This window comes from Rhipicephalus microplus, chromosome X (assembly GCF_043290135.1).
Source record: "Rhipicephalus microplus isolate Deutch F79 chromosome X, USDA_Rmic, whole genome shotgun sequence".
Taxonomy (NCBI): Eukaryota; Metazoa; Arthropoda; class Arachnida; order Ixodida; family Ixodidae; genus Rhipicephalus; species Rhipicephalus microplus.
Window position 1 is genome coordinate 1,003,665 of NC_134710.1, and position 19,685 is coordinate 1,023,349.

General features: G+C 43.4%; 1 protein-coding gene across 2 annotated transcripts in view; it reads right to left on the reverse strand.

Moving 5' to 3' along the window:
• Positions 1 to 3,075: 3,075 nt before the first annotated feature.
• The window catches only part of Unc-115a (actin binding LIM protein Uncoordinated 115a), a 424,168-nt gene continuing 407,558 nt past the window's right edge, over positions 3,076 to 19,685 (reverse strand). For both annotated transcript variants that reach the window (XM_037426516.2, XM_037426515.2), the window contains one exon: positions 3,076 to 3,718. In XM_037426516.2, coding sequence (XP_037282413.1) covers positions 3,605 to 3,718 — 114 coding nt within the window. In that variant the 3' untranslated portion in view covers positions 3,076 to 3,604. The remainder of the gene's footprint in view (positions 3,719 to 19,685) is intronic.

Below are 19,685 nucleotides of genomic sequence, written 5' to 3' on the forward strand. Positions count from 1 at the left end.
GGCCAGCGCGAAGAGCCCGTGGGATCGTCAGCCACAACGCCATCGTAGACGTCCAGGAGTTGTCCGACACGAGAATTCGGCACAGCACGTAACCGCGTGAGCAAGGAGCCAGCATGCGCTGCCCTGTGGAGATGCTCCAAGTGGCACAGTGCCTGCAGGTCCACTGTGTGCAGAACAGTGTTGCATTGCACCTAAGAGAGGAGGAAGGCACTTGAGTAGGGTGAGGGCACGTGCTGATGAGGCTTCATGGGGAGCAAGTGCCCTTTTGTGACCTCCTGCCAACGGCCATGGCCTTCGCAGCCTAAAATGCAAGAGCTCGGAAACGCCAATGCATCCAGCAACAATCTCGTAAAGGTATTGCCAAAATGATCACTTGTCAGGTAAGCAAATTGGGTACGAGTAAATTCAAATGGGAATATTGCACGGCATTAAAGAATTTTTCAGTTTCCCTGTTTTTGAAGAACAGCTCTAAAGCCCTAATTTTCTGGCTCCTGCAACTATTTTTTAGGGTTCTGTAAAAGATGCATCAGCAGGGTTCTACGTCTAATAGGCAAGCGCTGCAATTTTTCTATGCAAAACGTTGAGCCACGCCAAAAGGTAGTGTTTTGAAGATGGAGCACGAAATGTGTACTGTAGCTGCAGAGAAATCATAGCTAGTTGGGCAGGTCAACACAAATGATGCTCACAACACAAACGCAAGTAGCTTTTCTGTGCACCAAATGTATTCCCATCATCTACAAATCGCACAACTAGACAAGCAAGCAAGCAGACAGAATCTCATTAGGGAAAACACTTGCACAGCAGCCTATAGCACAATAATACATGTAGTTGTTGACCCATGGCACCATACTGCGGCTGAAACTATGCAACCAGCTGCTAAATCCATAAATCATGTGATATATTAAAAAATCTGCATGTGACGGTAGTCTCAAATATTTTCAAACTTGAAAGTTTATGCATAATTTATACTGTAAGGTGTAGAGAACCCTAAACATGCTCACCAGAGGAGTGAAAGAGTGACAACTTTGTATACTGAAGGGGTGAGAGATGCAAGGTCACGTAGGCTGTCGGCTGTGATTTTATATTACTTCTAAAGCCTGTTTCATAAACCACGTCTCTCCTTGAAATAATGAAAACAGCACTGCGAGTACATTTTAACTGCATTCCCACTGTCTACGAATTTCAAAGCTAGACATGTATGCAAGCTGCAACAGTGTTATTGGGTGAGTGACAGGACAGTGGCTTGTAACACACTAATCCATGTAACCAGCACTGACCTGTGGGAAAAAAAAAATGCAACCAGCTGCTAAGCAAATAAATTAAGGCTTTGCATTTCTAAGCCGCTGATATATTTAAGGGGCCCTTTTCAAGTAGCCATGGAATGGATGCACTCAAAGAGCTTATAGTCTCACAAATTCGCCCTCCCCCAATAAAAATTCTAGAATCCGTCTAGTACGAGCCGAGTTACAAAGATTTACAAAGTTACGTTGCAAAATGTCACGCGCACCTTAATTGTGACTGAGTACTTTATCCTTTTTGATTCTTTGACTACCCAGCTATCTCGGCTTTTTCAGTGCGATCACGCACCTACGCGTGGACAAATCGTGGCGACCTCGTAATGACAGAGCGCACAAAATTCAAATTGGCGAATGGCTGATGTAATGGCTAGGATAATGACTGTGACGAGTGATTTTTGGGCTTCTGTCATTTGTTGAGAGAAAAAAAAGCAATATTCAGCTGGCTCTGAAGTTTATCAAGAATTCTGGGCCGCATGCTGAACTATAATATTTGGCTCACTTGTTCTCGGGAGCCTCTACTATCGATTGCCAGTGTTTTCTGACCATGCTCAAAAAGTGTTGCACGCACATGATGGTTCAATTATTTTGCAACCTGTAAGCTTACGCGCCACTTATATCTTAAAGGGACACTAAAGTCAAATAACAATTTACATCAGAGTGAAAGCTCAATGTATGACAACATCTAAAACGACAATATTATCAACAGCAGTATCCTACTTACAGACAAATTAAGGAGAATGCACAAGAATACATGCACCACAGAAGGACATTCTCAAAATGATACCGATGACGTCATACGAACCGCCTACAATTAATCACTAGTAATTGATCTAGCTGCACTAAATAAAGAACCTTCTGTGCATCAAGAAACACAATAAAATGCTGCTTGTTCATTTCTGTTTGATTAATGAAAAAAAGAAGAGCCAAATGTTACTATAGAAAAAAGTGCGAATGGCTCAAAAATTCAATTTTTGCGTGGTTACACTGGACAGGTCGTGTCGTAGCGGGGTGCAGTTGAACCAAAACAAGTCTGCCATCTTAGAGCCAATGGCAGGAAATTGGTCAATGGTCGTTCTTTCTGCTGTGGCTCCCACTGCTTTACTTCTGTCTACTAGTGTCGGTGACCACGCAGTAAAGCCGGGCAACATTGTGCACGGCAACAGTGACGTGAGTGGGTCCGCTTCTTGAGACGGCTAATTTGAACTGCGCTAACCCAATGCGGGCCACTAAAACGTGATTTCATTTAAAATAAGATTTCCCTTGGCACAAAAGTAACACTACAATGTTTCTGGACCGATATATCAACAATCAACATAGACTTAGTAGTTGCCTCCAGTGTCCGGGGTAGAGAACTTTTATCATGCTTCCATAGCAGTTCTCCTTGAAATAATGAAAACAGCTGCAAGCATTGCAAGCAGGTTTTATTTGTATCAACTGTGTTCCAATTGCCTACAAATTTCAGAGCTAGACAAATAAGCAAGCTGCAAACAATGTTATCGGGTGGGACACTTGCATGAGTGACAAGACATTAGCCTAAAACACAATAATCCATGCCAATTTCGAACCAGCTCTGACCTGTGGGTGAAAATATGTCACCAGCTACTAAATACATACATAATATAAAATCGAACTTCTAAGCTGCCGATAAATTAAAAACCCAGTGCGTGATTGTGTTATACTTTGCAACTTGAAAGTATTACACAATTTATATCTTGAAATGTAAAAAAACTTTTATCATGCTCCCATAGGTGTTTCACCTTGAAATAATGAAAATAGCTGCAAGCAGGTTTTTTTTAATAATTCTCATCGTCTACATACTTGAGATAGCTAGACAAGCATGCAAACAATGTTGTTGGGCGGCACACTTGCAAGAGTGACAGCGGCACAGTAATACACGTAATTCTTGAACCAGCAATGAACTGTGGTTGGAACTGTGTCACCAGCTGCTAAATACATATTTCTAAGGCGCTGATATATTGAAAACACAGAGCGTGATGGTTGTCTTAAATATTTTGCAACTAGTAAGCTTATGCGTAATTTATATAAATTTACCTTAAGGTGTAGAGAACCCTAAATATGTTCAGCAAAGGTCCTTGTAATAATGAAAACAGCTGCCAATTGTGCAAGAGCACAGATGTGCTGATTTTATGACAATACTGGGTCCGAGATCAGGATGGCATGAAGAGCAAGCGACTAGATCGAAAGCAAGAAAAATATATTCACCAAGAGGGCAGTGAAAAGTAGGTGCAGGAAGAATGTATAGCTTGCATAATTAGTGCTGCACTTAGAATCTATCAAAGCCAGTCTTAAAAGAGCTTAGCCCGTCGCTTGAGGTCATTGCGTTTCCATTCGGGTAGGCGGTAAAACTCCAGCCGGCTCATGTGAAAGAGGGCCTGGAATTCCTCATTGGACAGATGACGCTGAAATAGCAAATCATATGCCTCATTAATGCAATCAACTACAGAAAAAAAGCCTCGCATCCTTCTTTTAGTCAATATCAGTGCAGTACCCAATAGTTTATTTCTGAATTAAAGAGGGGAATACTGTATACTTTGCCGGCAACTATAATTGATGATTTATTTATAGTAAGCAGGAGGACCATAATACAACGGAAGGCAAAAAATGAATGCAGGAGGGTGCTAGAATGCAGTAGGAACATATTAAAAATCAATAACACTCCCAATCATTCTCTAAATGCTGTAATGTCCCATCACGAGCAAAAAGTTTTTCTTGCAGAGTGATGTTTTACATATATGATGGACTTCAGCGTTTAAAGAAAGCTATATAGAAATGCCAAGCGGGCAACTTTTCTGCAAGCCTTCAACATAGGAATACAGTGGTGATGGACGAACAGTAGTGAAACAGAGTACATTGGTTGGGAGCAGTCAAAAGTGCCTTTTGTAGTAGGCTTCAAGCAGCTAGAAATATTTTTTGAGCAAGCTCTAAAGCAGACAAAAAAATTATTCTGTAAGCATGTGGCACCATTTTACAGTGCTTGTGGAGCAGAATTTTGTAACAGAATGCTGCATTTAGCAAACATTAACCTAAACTGAGAAATAGCCTTATTTAGCTACGTACACACACGTACATATTGCCCTTTTCATTCTATTTTATAAAGCTTATCTCCCAATGGCCACATTCGTGCTAGGTGATACTATGCCCCGAGAAAATCTGTTCGTATGAATATATTACAAATAATAACAGCAAACAATTGAGCACTATGAAGGAGCTAGACAAACTTTATTTGTCGAAACTTACACCATCTACAACCAACACAAGCTAGGAGAAACTAAGTTTTACCAGCCAAATAACTTATATAAGCAAAATAACAGAACATGACCTTAATTTAGATTGTAGAGAAAAAATATTTATTTTCAGAGTACAAGTTCAAAAAACATGCTAACGCAAGAAAACACTCGATCTTATGGATCATAACAGTACTACTGTAAGCAACAGTAGTAATAGGGCAATGGGAATTTTGTACTGCATGTATTGCGTTACACATAAAAATAGTTGGCATTATATGTCTCGATACACTCCTTTTGGGACCTATAGTGGGCATTTTGAAAGCCCCGCGCAGCATCACTTGTGGTGCGACGGTTACGCAACGTTGAGAATCGTATAGCAGACAGCAGCTCCACATTGCCGACAGCTGTGGTGACAAAAGCGCCCGTAGCTGGCACGTTGGCTCTTTGAGCAGAATTTTAAGATATCGTAGGAAGACATTCTTCTGCGATGCTACTATGAATAAATGGGAAAACCTGCTCGAAAGTGACCATGTTTTCTACGTTAGTAAACACCTTGCTGCTCGTTGTCAGTAGTGACGGCAAATGCATGCGTCAGGTTTGTGCAATACAAGATGCTTGCTTCATAGCTGTCGCGGTAAGCTGATATTTTTCAAAGTTGGAATATTATTGATGCGTGCCCACTACCCACGTACTTGCAAAATACTCACAGCATTTTGAAATATTGATAGCTCCCCAGCCCTTCGCCATGAAAATCATGGGAAGTGGCTGGCGGCAAGCTCATTTATTGCGGCTTCGTGCCATGGCGATTTGCAGTCACAAATCTCGCGAATTGTTTTGCTTGAAATTGTCGCGGCATCATCCTCAGTCATCATGACTATGCTCTTCACCTCACCGCTCGCACAGCCATGCTAAGAGCTTTAGGCGCGGGGAAGAAAGAGAACAGTTAATGGAGAGTACCTTAGTAACCTGCGCTTTGCCGATCAATATATTTACACAGCCCAAGACTACGAGTAGTTATGACTAACTACAGAAGAAGAGACAAGGACAGAAAGAGCGCTGACTTCAACTGAAATTTTATTAGTGAAAACGCTGGAAATATATACTCGTGACAGAACATCACCGCACAATCGCACAACCTATTGCATCACAGCAAGATAATCATCATCTCATTATATGGTTACAAAACGCCACAGCTCAGCACAAGTTCACAATCTATTGTGTCAAAGCCAGAAACTCGATTTCTTTTTTAGTCAGAGCAAGCGAAGGCATGCTGCTACATCGATCACCCAGCATTTGCATTTCATTGGCTACAACAGTGCACTTTTCGAATTCCGGTCTGCAACCACAATCCCTACATACAATGAATGCCCAAAAGCTTTTCGAATTCCGGTCTGCAACCACAATCTCTACAATGAATGCTCAAATGACATTGCACAGCTGAGTATACATGGTGATGATGCTTCTTTAAATGCTCATTCAGGCACCGGCCCGTTTGCCCAACATATATCTTGCCGCATGACAACAGGAGCAAATAAACCACGGCTATCGCACATGCTACGAATAGCCTTCTATGTTCGATTGTGCAGCAGCTCTTTTGTGCGGACTGCGGATTCACCCATTTGCAGATTGCTGAAAGCTTTTTCTGGGGCAGAGAAAACCACTTTCACATCTACCTTATCACCTATCTTTTTCAAATTGGAGAAATCCTATGTAGATAGGTAATCACAGCCATGCGCTTTGAGCTGCTAGCCACGCAGTTCACTGGTGCTTCTCGTCCTTGTTTAATGGTCCTAAGCACCAGCACATGATCGGGGAAACCAGCGCTGATCAGACGGGAAGCCTGCTCAACAAAGCTGCTGAATAACGAGTGGCCGCAAGACTTTTGGAGGGCATTTCTTAAACAATAATTAGCCATCCCTCTCTTTATGAACTTTGAATGAGCCGACGAGTACGGTAGAAGAGGTTTGCGACGATAAATAAGAAACCAAATAACGTAGATCAGGCAAACGAAAAGGAAGGAGCACTCCTATTACAATTGAAACTACGATTTGCCTTATCTCAAAATATACACTAGCCCAGGCATAGCTCCGTTTTGTAATCAAGTGAACGGCATGCGTATTCAGCTTTTTACGAGACCGAAACACAACGTGATACATGCAATTGGCAGCACGAGTTGCAGCGCAGAGCTACTTCAAAAACAGTTAAGGCCTATTCTGTAGCATAGCAGCAACGTAGCACAAAAGTGCTTGTGAGAGGCTCGCTACACATGTGCCTTTATCAACATTGGGATCGCTGGACAAGTTCTTCAACTTGAGGTAAATCTGATGCAGTTCGCCGAAGAGTCTTGATGTTTGCACGCACAGTGCAACCATTTCTCCTGTTTTGCCAGCGAAATTCTTTATTTCGATGAGAATGAGGCAGTCTGCAGCCAGCACCCTTTTGCCTTCGACAAAGCAACGGAATCCGATGCCACAATTAAGAAATTTCAGCACAGTGCCAAGCGAAAGTGCTGAATTGATATAGTGTACTAGAATATAGGGTAGCATGTTCAGGTGTCCTCATTTTCCATGCATCGCGTGAAGCAGCCGCATTATTTCAAGCTTAAAAAACAAACAAACAAAGCACTCTACAGGTCCTGTCGTACAGCTATGGGCATTGGCATGGGTTCAAAAAAAGCAGTGCCCTCCCCCCTAAGCAGCATTAGCCCTTCCCTCTCCCACCCTCGCTAACTTCCCCGAAGACTATTTTTTATAGTCCTGCGGACATCGGTGACCAGAGACTTTCCAGAATAGTCATTTCAATCACGATGTCAAAAAGAAAAACAGTCTGTGAGCGCAAGTAGCTAGGCACCAACAAAGCAAAAATTAAGCTACCCAGCTATGAATGCATTTTCCCCTGCAAATTCTGCCCACGGCATTTTTCTGATTGGAAACCAAAATTTTCTTTTCAGACAACCTTCTTTGACCTTGCATGAGCTACGCCTGGGTTGTTTGCTAGCGACATGGTGCTTTTGCGCTTCAGATATTTTCACCTGGGTGAAGTAAAGCCCCTCCATCGCATCTACTGCTGCTTTTTCAAGTAGTGCCAACCATTGTTCTGCTGCCACATCCGCTGCCTAGTTTTGGTTTCAAAGCTTCTGAGAGGAAGTTATTAAGCCACCTCCTTCCGCCTTTCCCTTCCATCTTGTTTCTGCGCAGGCGAGAAAGTAAATATTTTCTTCCTCGTACCACAAGTGTTGTCCAGAGTTTCATCCTACGCTTGTGAGGAATGCCACCTCTCTGCTGTGGACTAGGCTGCCCGACATGGTCCACAAACGAGCGGTGGGATAGCATGAAAGAGGCAGGGTGGGCGCATCGGGCGGTGTGAGCTTTTTTTACTTCACTCTAGTCATAAGGTGCATAGCATATGAGGCAACGTTTATAGATACTTTTAAAGATGATAGTCTTTCTTGGGAACTTTCAACGCAAAAATTTTGGTCTGTCTGTCTGTACATTTGTCTGTTCGTCCACTCTTAACGGCATTGGGTACTTGAAACGTCCGACTCCATCTGCAGCGCCCGCCTATGTTGCTCAAGGTTGAGCATTCATGCTTGTGCAGTTGTCAATTAAAAAGCAATTATTGGGCATGCCTGGGCAACCATAACAACACGCATATATTCTGCATGTGCATCTCTTACTAAAAAAAGCATACATAAGTAATTTTAAGGACCGTAGCGCTTATCACGCTGCGCTGACCATGCAACACTTGCACGGAAAGGCGAGTGTTTCCAACGCTTTGCTAAAACGAAACGGTAGTGGCACCCACCTGTCGCCTTGCAATCTACACCTTATCACCTCTGAGATAAGCGCGCACACCCGTCTCAGAGCCACGCGCTTTGTTTTGCAAGACAACTGCCAGATGTCGCTTATGTCTCATGTGTGACGTGACTTGATGCGCTCGTTCGCCTCCGCTGCACGCTCGAGGCACCCTAACGCAGCGCCTGCAGAATGCCATTCACCGATTTTCTCGCGCAGAACATCAAATAAATGTCTTGTTCATTCTCTCCACACGCAAGACTATCGTCTTTCGACGACATTTGCAGATTACATGCAGATACGGGGCCAATTTTTTCAGTTTTGGAACTCCCCGCTTCAACTTCGGTGAGCAGGCGGCCGGCTACAGTTCCCGCCACCGCGGCGCTGCAGTCGAACTTTGTGCCAAGCAAACGAGGGTCATCTGCTGCAGCTAGGCGCTGTGTAGTTGGTGTGCAGCATTTACACAACGATTTCATGTTGAGAATGGCACACTGCAACTTCTTGATTTAGGCATGAGGAGTATAACGTCAGGCCTAGATGCATGTGTGGCGTCTTTCTGGGCCCTTGGTAAAAATAATAGCTTGCGAAAGCATGGTGCTAGGCGAGCATTTGTTTATAAAAAAGCCATCTTGCTGCCCTGTAACTTTTTGTTCTTCTGGGTAGTAGAAACAAAATTTGGAGCTAAATTGTATTAGCCACGTCTCAATGAAGCTTCGGTGAAAGCTGCGACTCATCTAGTTCCAGCTTAGTTGTTTAGAAGCTGTTTTCGCGAGATTTAGCATAGGGATCTTCGACATTGTGCACATAAACTTCGCGCAGTGATAAGCATCCCGGTGGGCCGTACCCTAAAGGCAGTTCAAACCGAGCCATTGCCGTGAGATATAAGTCACATTTAAAATCCCACTGAAACAACGCTATTTCTCTGTTTAACTGGTATAAACCAGTGCACTTCTGAAGTATTCATACTTAAGAGTGTCTATCAGTAGATAATACTTGGGATCACTTAAACAAAAAATATATACTTTTGTGAAAATTGAAAAACATCAGTGCACCGATAAAAGAACACTTGCCATGATCACACACTAGTTAATTTGTGGGGTTTAACGTCCCAAAACCACCATATGATTATGAGAGACGCCGTAGTCGAGGGCTCCGGAAATTCTGACCACCTGGGGTTCTTTAACGTGCACCCAAATCTAAGCACACGGGCTCACAACATTTCCGCCTCCATCGGAAATGCAGCCGCCGCAGCCGGGATTCAAACCTGCGACCTCCGGGTCAGCAGCCGAGTACCTTAGCCACTAGACCACCGCGGCGGGGCGGAAATAAACAGGGAACTGGTCACTTCTCAATGCCCATGCGCCATGGTAGATTTCGACTTTTCCATTCATGATATGCTTATATGTCTTCAGGATGTTGCTTTCTTAAAAGTGAACATCGTCCACCTTGCGCATCTCTCCCAAACTTTCCCATGAATATTTCCCAATTCTGCAGTAACAGCGGGTCGGATGGCGAAGAGAAGTGGCGTTTCTCGGGGCTTTTCCTGTACCCGCTGGTGTGCCTGGTCACAATACACATCGTTCTGATGTCCGGAAGGTCTGAGCTACAGCGCACAGAATAGCAGCAACAGTAGAATTAACCTCGACAGACGTACACATGTGCTCAGTATGTCAACACGTGGTCAATGCTTAGATTGTGCCTGCGATGTCAACAATCGAAGGTGTCTACGTCGTAGATGTTCGAGTATCTTTGTGACTGTAGGTGTCCAATTGTCCTCAAAAACCGCTGAAGCGTGCCACGTGTATAGAAAGCGATGAGACTGTGGGGCCTCGATGTGGAGAGCGCCATGCTCTGGGGGTAAACGGACACAGTGGACACGGTTGAACTGAACCAAAACAACACATTCATTTAACTGCTTTTAGAACAACGATATTGTCAGCCAAATTAATACAGTAGACTCCCTTTAGGACGAACTCGAAGGAACCAGAATAATTTGTTCGTCTTATCAGGAATTGTCTTATCAGAAGTCCCTCCAAAAACCAAATGCTAACATGCCAAGTGCACCCAAACATGTTGCTTGAAAACCGACTGAAGTATATTTATATTGACCAGGAAAGGAACAAGAAGAAACATTTATTTAGCTCAGCTTGATAAAAACTATGGTTTTAAGTAGAGCATTTAGACTAATGTAACATGTACTTGATTTTGCAAGTTCATAATAAATATGCTCATGAATGAATTGCTACCGCATTTTAACTAAAAAACTGTAGTATGACCATATTTTCACAATTAGAAAACCATAAAAAAAGGACAAGCACAACTTTTCTTGAAAGAATGGAATTATTTTGGCTGTTCACCTTCTGAGAGGCTGTTTCACTATCACCTTTGAATATGCCTCCCATACGCCAAGTTGCTAATAGAAGTCTGCAAGCTTTTCTTTGAGGTTCGTATATTTTCTTATTTGCATACCACAGCAACTTTTTCTGAAGGATATGCAGCTGAACGTTTTCATTTATACTACTCACAATCACAAGCCTCAAGCATGCTAAGAAGACACGACACAGCTATATTAGGGTGCAAAATGACCTTTCTTTGTCGTGCACTTTCATAATGAAAGTGGCGCATCTGGATTTGCTGCATTTCACTGTGAACAGATACGATGTACAGAGGCCCTATGAAAAACAACAACTGACCACATGTTCACAGGTGCCATTGTGTGACGGAAATGACAATGCATCTGACTACTTTGGTGGGAGTACAAGTGCCGCATATGCGGTTTCAGTTTCATGTGGTTAAAATCTTTAATCCTGCTTTCACTTTCATTTGGCTTTCTTGCACCCCCCTCCCCTTTCCTTTGCATTCTCCCCTCGAGCAAAGCTCTAGTCCTTAATCAAACCGAATCAAACAAAAGTGAAAATAAGAAATGCGCGGCAATACAACTTTCTCAGCTGGACCACAATCTTGAATCCGAAGATACTTGTACCACCTTGCCCTAATTTGAGGAGCCTCTAACATCCAGGCACCCTCTCACCATTGGCTAAATCATCTCTCGCAGGTAAGCTTCCACAGAAAATAGTACGGCTCCAGTCTTTGCCATAGAAAACATTTGAGCACACCAACAGTTAGAGAAAAAAAAGGCTATTCGAAGCTGATTCATTGCTTTTTTTCCCCCTTACTCTTTGAGGACCCGACATTAGCATGTCCCACTATAGTGGTTAGCTAACCTGTAACATGCACATATTTTTTGTTAATTATTTAGTGTGCTCCTTGTTTTGGCCCTTAAGGTGGTTTTCCACCTGCACGTTTTGCAGGTTCTGTACTGTTTATCATAAGTTATTTAAGCCTGATACAGAGAGGAAGGATCTGAAATGTGTGGTACTGCATAAAACTGCATGCGTTCCGCGTAATTCCCTTCACTGTGTTCTCACCATCTGATATTTAGAGCCAGAGACAAACCAATACCGCAATCGCCTTTATGCCCGTGTCTACATGACTTACCAACCGTGCGCATTTTACTTCGCCCGCATACGTCGGCAAACGCCTTTTGCATGCATTTCGAAATTTCAGCCCACAACAAACCAAGGTGTACACTCATGCCAACTTATACGTAAGAGTGCTCGCACAGCTGCTCCTGTCACATGTGTTCAGCTGCCCCTCTTCGATGTATCTCCACGCATGCACAGAAGCTTGTCTACGTTGCTTTGAGTCGAACCACCACACTGGAAGGACTGTTTCTAACAGACGCAGAACAGGACTTTACTTTTCGCCATAGTAGAGAAAATCCGGATCACACATTGTCATACGAACTTCACCAATTGGAAACTCATAGACTTGATACAATCATCGCCAAGTGCTTCACCATTCTCCAATCATCGCACACATTGACAATTTGCAGCAAAAGTGTACGCTCGTTGCCCGCACACGCCGTCGATGTCTGGTACGATCATGTCGTCTGCGAGATACCTCTACTGTGCTTCATGGCAGCATGAATGGACACTGCCGCCAAACTGCCAGGATGCAAGTGCATCAGCCTCGTAAAATGGCGAAATTGCTGAGCTGCTAGAGTCGCCATTTACGAATGCTTCAACGGGATAATGCTTTTACCGCACACCATTCCACACCAACTTGGCTCGCTGCCCCAGGTGACTTGTAGTGATGCATGTGCCGTCAAAACATCACACGGCTTTATTGTCACAGCAGTCTACATCTCGCCGGGAACCTCAGGGAACGACATGATTAAGTTCTTGCTCCACAACTTCAGTGCGATGTGCCAAGAAGATGTGCTGGTGATTGTCACAGGAGAGTTCAATGTGAGTGTACTTCGATGTGAAAATGAGTGGCTTGTGGCTTTTCTCGGTGCCAAACTTGGACTTCACCTCCCGCCTGACGTCACACACCAAACTACACGAAACAACACTTGCCTAGATATTGTGTTCGGAAAGAGTGTTGCATCACGAGTGCACTGCGGGTCATTGCCAACCTACTTCAGTGACCACAAAGTGGTTGTCCCTGTCATCAAGTGAACTGTGTTCCATTTATATTCACCAGTGTTTCTACCGAATACTATATTTTCTGCCTTTAATTCATACACGTCATTAAATACATAACTCATTTCGCCATGTTGGTCCTGCATTACTGTTATTTCGAGAACACAGACTGGCAACTATCCGGGCACGACTGCTAATTCCTGCGTTTACGCATTGCAGGCACTGACAGGGTATCTCACCCGGGCCCGATATCCCCACCGGATAGCAAGATACTGCGTTCAGCTGGGTGCAGTCGCACTCCTGCCGTTTCATCTGCACGTGCCGCATCGACTCACCGCCCCAGCCAGACGTGGCGTCTGCTTTCCCGACAACTCCGCTGGTACGCCCCCTTCATCCATAAATACGACCTCAACTGGACAGTCGGCGTTCAGAGCAGACTGGCAGCCGTCCGGGCACGACTGCTAATTTCTGCGTTTACGCATTGCAGGTGGGTTATGGGAGCTTGTTGCATGTCCTCCTTGCTTTGAAAATGGCTGTCTGTCTACTCTGAGTGCCTACTTATTTGTGCATTGGCGCCCTACGTGGGCATCCTTCTCTTGTTCCTGTGTATATAGTGCTGATTCTCTGTCTCACTGCCTGCCTTGATGGATGCCCTTGCTGTCCTCTCCAAAGCACTGGGAGAGAAAAAACCCAGTTCTATTAAAAAACTCACAAAAATGCCAATAGAAATGTTCAGCACCATTATGGCGGCCATAACAGAGGTCAAAGCTAGCGTCAGTAGTTTCGAGGAGTCTTTGAAGTTTCATAGTCAGGGCTTTGACGAATTCAGATCTGAGCTAAAGGCTGTCCGACAGGAGTTGAGTGAAGTTAAAAAGCGCAGTCTTGAAGACGAAAGGGAACGTCATCAACTGGTGAAGGAACTCAGAGACACAAAGAAAGAAATTGTAGACCTGAAGCAGTACTCCAGGTGGACTAATCTAGAACTTAAAGGAGTATCGTTAACTGAAAAGGAAAACCTCGGTCAAACACTACATAAGGTGGCCACTTGCCCGAGTGTTCCGCTTTCGGATCATGACGTGGATGTGGTACATCGTGTCCCCACAAAAGGGGGCGGGCTGCCCAATATAATCGTCAAATTCAACTCTCGAGCTACCCGTGACAAGCTTCTCTTTGTGGCAAAAAAGAAGCGGCTGAATGCGCCCCTGCTGGGTTACCAAGTAGATAGCCCAGTATACGTGAATGTCCATTTGTGTCCCGAAAACAAAATTCTGCTCGGAAAAGCTATCCAGTGCAAGCGGGAAAGGAACTGGAAATTTGCATGGGTTGCTGATGGCAAAATTCTAATGCGGAAGTCCGAGAACTCGAGAGTTGCACACGTCACATGCGATGATGACCTGGTGAAAATAGTTTGAATAGCGGTTTGCAACTACTGATACTCCTATAACCAACATCATGCCACTCTCTGTAATCACACCTTACAACGTACCTAAAAATAACAATATCTCTGTCTTCTACACGAACATCCACAGTTTAAACAAGAATTTGAACTTGCTTTTTGCGTTCCTTTCTACGCATGCCCAGCCTGTCGATGTTATAGCGTTGACGGAAACGTGGCTAAAAAAGGGCAAAAATTGCAACATCGATGGGTACACATTCATATCTAATCCGTGAGAGTCACGCACGCGTAGCGGTGGTGTGGCCGTCTTTGTAAAATCAGGATACTCGTTTTCGAAACTAGAATCTGTCGCATGCAGCTGCGCAGATATTGAATCACTGTTCATCAACTTGGAGTGTTCTCTCATCATAGGAGATACATAACGTCCTCCGAACTCATCTTATGTTTCTTTTCTAGATATGCTTGAAAAGGCAACTTGCGGCAAACTACAATATTCCCATTGTCATTACGGAAGACTTCAATATTGATACCCGCAGTCTAGCGTCTTCTGATTACGAGTTTTTGCTTGCTTCTTTCAATCTTCGAAACTTGATTTCTACGCCCACACGTTTAACTAGCACCTCAGCGACGATCATAGACCACATGTTAAACATATCCACCCCGATCAATGCAAGTGTGTATGACGAACCAATCTCTGATCACCTTCCTATTTCTATTTCAATTATAGACCTGTCCAAGACTGCACCTAAAAATCACCCTGTCATTAGAAAAATAGATTATACCCTATTAAGGAACGAACCTCTATCTCTCGTACCAAGCAGTCTGTACCATGATGACGTAAATACTGAGGTTGCCAATCTAATCGAAACTATAAAGACTGCAATCAGTAACGCTAGTAGTACCGTATCTTCTCGCTCTTATAACGTCCCGATCTGCCCTTGGATGACCCAAGACATTCTTGCTATCTCGAAGAAAATATAGTTCTGGTACAACAAATGGAAACAGCATAAACATAATAATTATTACTTAGGGCAATATAAAAGGTTACGGAATGAATCTGGGGCAATAATCCGCGTACGCAAGAAGAACTACTACTCCAGCTTGATTCAACGCACGAATGGGGATACAAAAACAATATAGAAAATTATACAAGAGGTTGTAGGAAATTCTAGTGCACATCGTATTCTTCCTTTAACAATAGACGAACAAACTGCTGAAAGCTTCAATTCATACTTCACTAGTATTGGCCCGTCCTTGGTATCTAGTCATCCTGACTCTAATTACATGTGTTTAGCCAGCTCCATATCCAATACCTTCTTTACTCATGACAGAGAATTAGGAGAGCTGTTATCTACCATGAAAACATTGTGTAATAACAAAACCCCAGGGCTGGATGGAATCACAGTTTATCTGATCAAGGATAACATAGACATATTAGGCCCATCTTGTGCCACATTTTCAATCATTCCCTAGCAACTTCGTCCGACTCTGATCCTCTGAAAGCCGCCAAAGTATTGCCCGTGTTTAAAGACGGTGATCGCTCTGACCCTTCGTGTTACCGCCCGATATTAGCTCTCAGTACAATAAATAACATCTTTAAAAAGCTAGTTTCTTCTCGAATCAACAAATTTCTAGAAAAATATCAAATTTTATGTCCGCAACAGCATGGTTTTCGTCCGGGATATCTTCCACTGCAGTTCAAACATTTACACAAAATGTCAACACAGCTTTAAATAGCCATAAAATAGTTCTTATTTTATTTTTTTACCTACAGAAGGCATCCTTAAAAAAATTAAATAACTATGGCTTTAGAAACGAAAGCTTTGAATTATTTTCCAGCTACTTCACTCATCGTAGTCAAATTGTTTCTCTAGGTGGCATCACTTCTTTGCAAAAACCGATAAGCACAGGGGTCCCGCAGGGATCTGTCCTGGGCCCTTTGTTCTTTATATTATATGTAAGAGACCTACCACTGGTTATTAATTCTGCAGAGCTACTATTGTACGCGGATGATGCAGCTTTAATTGTTACGGGGGAAAATATCCAAGAAATTGAAACAAAAACAAATGCTGTACTAGCAAATATATCACATTGGTTCAAGGCAAATAAACTTACTGTCAACGCGAAAAAAAACAAAGTACATGATAATACATTCCTGACATATGCCAATAAATCTAGACAGCATTCAAATAAAGATAAATAATTATGCACTTGAACGCTTCAATTCATTTAAATACCTAGGTGTAGTTATCGACAACCATTTCCACTGGCAACCCAATATAATATCAGTGTGCTCGAGGTTATCTTCGGGCTGTGATGCATTGTTGCAAGTGATAAATTATTTCGACCTTGCAATATTACGGATCTTGTACTTTTCTCTCATCCACTGTCATCTTTCCTACTGCATTGATTCATGGAGTTGGACTTACACTACATATCTGGAGCCTTTACGAAAACTACAGAAGCGCTCACTAAGAATAATAATGCACTCAAGCCACGATCATCCCAGCGCACCCCTGTTTAGTAAACTACAAATTTTACCAATGGACAGTTTGCGTCAACAGAGAACAGCCATTGCCATTAATAATATCATAAGGTATAATCGTCCTGTTCATTTATCCATTTTTTGCTCCTCATCCTGCCCTACGAGGAATACTGCTACCAATAATTTTAACCTTCCTCCCACAAACGTCTATGGAGAACGGCGTCTGCAGTTCGTCGGTACCAAAATCTGGAATAGATTGCCCCAGGATATAAGATCGGCTGTTAACTTTCCTCTGAAAATAAAAAAAAACGCTTCCTTACAATCCTTAATGTGTCTCCGTAACCCCCCTAATAGTAACAAAATCGTTCAATTCTTGTATATAAGTATTATTACGGCCAGTGAAAGTTTACTGCGTAGTTGTTATTACTCATTGCCTTTCTTTTGTTTGTGTATAAAAATTACATGTTTCCGTTATCTTACCCAAGTTCGAGTATCTGAATATATATGTCTGTACAATTCCTAACCTTCTTTGCTATATCCGCAATGTTTAGCATCTTGTATCCTGGTTCAATGCCTTGTTCTATTGTTTTGCTACAAGTGCTATTGTTGCCTTGTGCTATCGTTTGGATACTGCGCCATTTTGTATCGCATCACTGGACCCTATTTTAGCCTTTGGCTATGGGTCCAAACAGTTTTTTGATCTATCATGTTGGAATTGAAAATAAAGTGAAATGAAATGAAAAATGAAAACACCTGAGGGAGGTCCTAACCACATATAGATGCTCTCTACACATAAACTGCCACCAGGGGCGACACACGACCAACAGGCGCTGCCCACGGGAGGCGCTTCTTATCATCGTCCTTACTAGGTACGAGCCTTGTGGTCATCTAATATGGCCGCGCCACAGAAAACTTGGTTACTTAGCACACGCATGTTTACTACAATTAGCATTGCTCCTAAAAAAGCTAGCCTTGCTTCATAAAACATCCCAATATGTTGCTGTCGCATTCATTGCTTCGCCCTTTTGGCGAAACTGACTTTTTTCAGAAAGACCTTGACAGCCGAAACTCGTTTTCAATTCTAGGTCGACCCTTCCAAGTTTGGATTTCAAATTAAGACAAATGGGTCGACCTACAATTAAATGAATACAGCAAGCTGACCCTAGAGTTTGATGCAAAGAAATGAGAAAAAACTATCGGCCTAGATTCGAATACCGCATTTAGTTGCATCATGAACCCACTTTTTTTTCAGAAAAGTTGACACCAATTAGGGGGGGGGGGGGCGGGGGGGTTCATTAGCGGGAGAAAGAAGTCATGGGAGTTATAACAGCGAAAATTTCTCAAGGCAGTCTTGGTTGTTTTGGTCCACAAAATGCACGACAAATCATTGATGTAGCCCAAACAAAGCTTTTGTTTTCTCCTGTAACAAATCACCCGGATCGACGCCAAAGTGTCGTCCAGCCAGTCGGTTCACTCCAGCACATGCTCGACCAATTTATTGTTTAGAACCAGCCATGCAGCTAGCGTACCAGCCAAATGGGGCCTGCACAGCAGGTGTCCAACTAAGTTTCCTATGACAAACCCGACAACAAAACGCAGGCTCAGATGGCAGCACAAACATTGCAAGTGTCCTATCAAAAAAGGAAACTGACCGTAGTGTGTTAAGTATATCGTTTGCTGTGGAGTTTGACGCTCGTTTGGCGCGGCTTTTTCAAAACTCCCGTGCCAACCTTAGAGCCACGCCCCGCGTGGCCGAGAGAGCCGTCATTTTCACAGAGCCAGTGGAGAGGATTGAGGAAGCGCTCAGCGGGTCACATGACCTAGAAGCAGCTCTGTGGTGCAAAGCGATTTCCCTCTCACGACGGCGACGACTGTGCCCCCGCTGCTACCATGGCTGCTACCCTCTGCACCGAGAAAAGAGGTCTCACGGAGACAGCTTTCTTTTTTTTTTCCCCTCTCTCTCTCTACGCGCGGCCTTGAAAGGAGAAGGGTCTCTGCGTGCAGAAATGTAAAAGGGAGAAGCGTTGCACAGGCGCGTCGCAGATCGGCATTTGAGAGAGAGCAAACAATCCGCCACAGTCTTTTCTTTCTGTTTCTTTTTTCCTTCTTCGCGCACAGCGTTGAGAGGTGCCGCTGCAGGATTGGGCATTGTGCTGAGAGCATTTTCGGAGTGCAGTATGTTCGAATTAACCGTCGCAAGTGCTTGCGCGTTCGAATTACAAAGCGTTTTCACCTATTGGAATGCACATAGCTCTGACGGGACCTAAGCGCGAGTTTTAATTACCCGAAAAATCAAATTAATGAGATTCGACAGAGTTTATTTTCCGTGGCATGCGTGGTCATGTATGGCACTTGTGTCGCCTTCGTGTCCATATATGTAACGATACATCGGGCCACGAGCCGGTTTCCTTCTTTGCTTATAGGTATGCACCTATCTGAGCATACATTGCTGCAAACTGTTATAATCGATATAACAAAATAATGTATCTAACGAAACTTTGTTATAACGAGGTTTGAGTGTAGTTAATGAATAGTACTGACTTCAATTATTAATACATTATCGAATTATTAGTTAATGAGCACTTATATATATGTGCATGTACACTGCCATATCAAGATTATTCAATTAGAAAGTATATACTAGTACCTTTTCCTTAAACGTTCGTAGGTCTTGAAGACACCCGCATGAGCGCATTGCGGGTCAGAGTGGAATGATGCACAGACTGTAGAGCGCAGTTTTTGGGGAACAACGAGCAGCCACTTCCTGCCGTCTAGTGAGTGATTGCGGCGGTACAATAGGCCACCTCGAATAGTGAAGTGCGAAGCCTGGCATCGCATTGATAGAGTGGTGAGAAATGTCGGCGCCTCAGATAAAACGTCCAAAAGCGAAGCTATCCATGGATCTTCGCGCTGTGCCGAGGAGATTGTGTCGATGTCAAGAACTGACAGCGCGTGTTCTATAGAAAATATGGAGGCA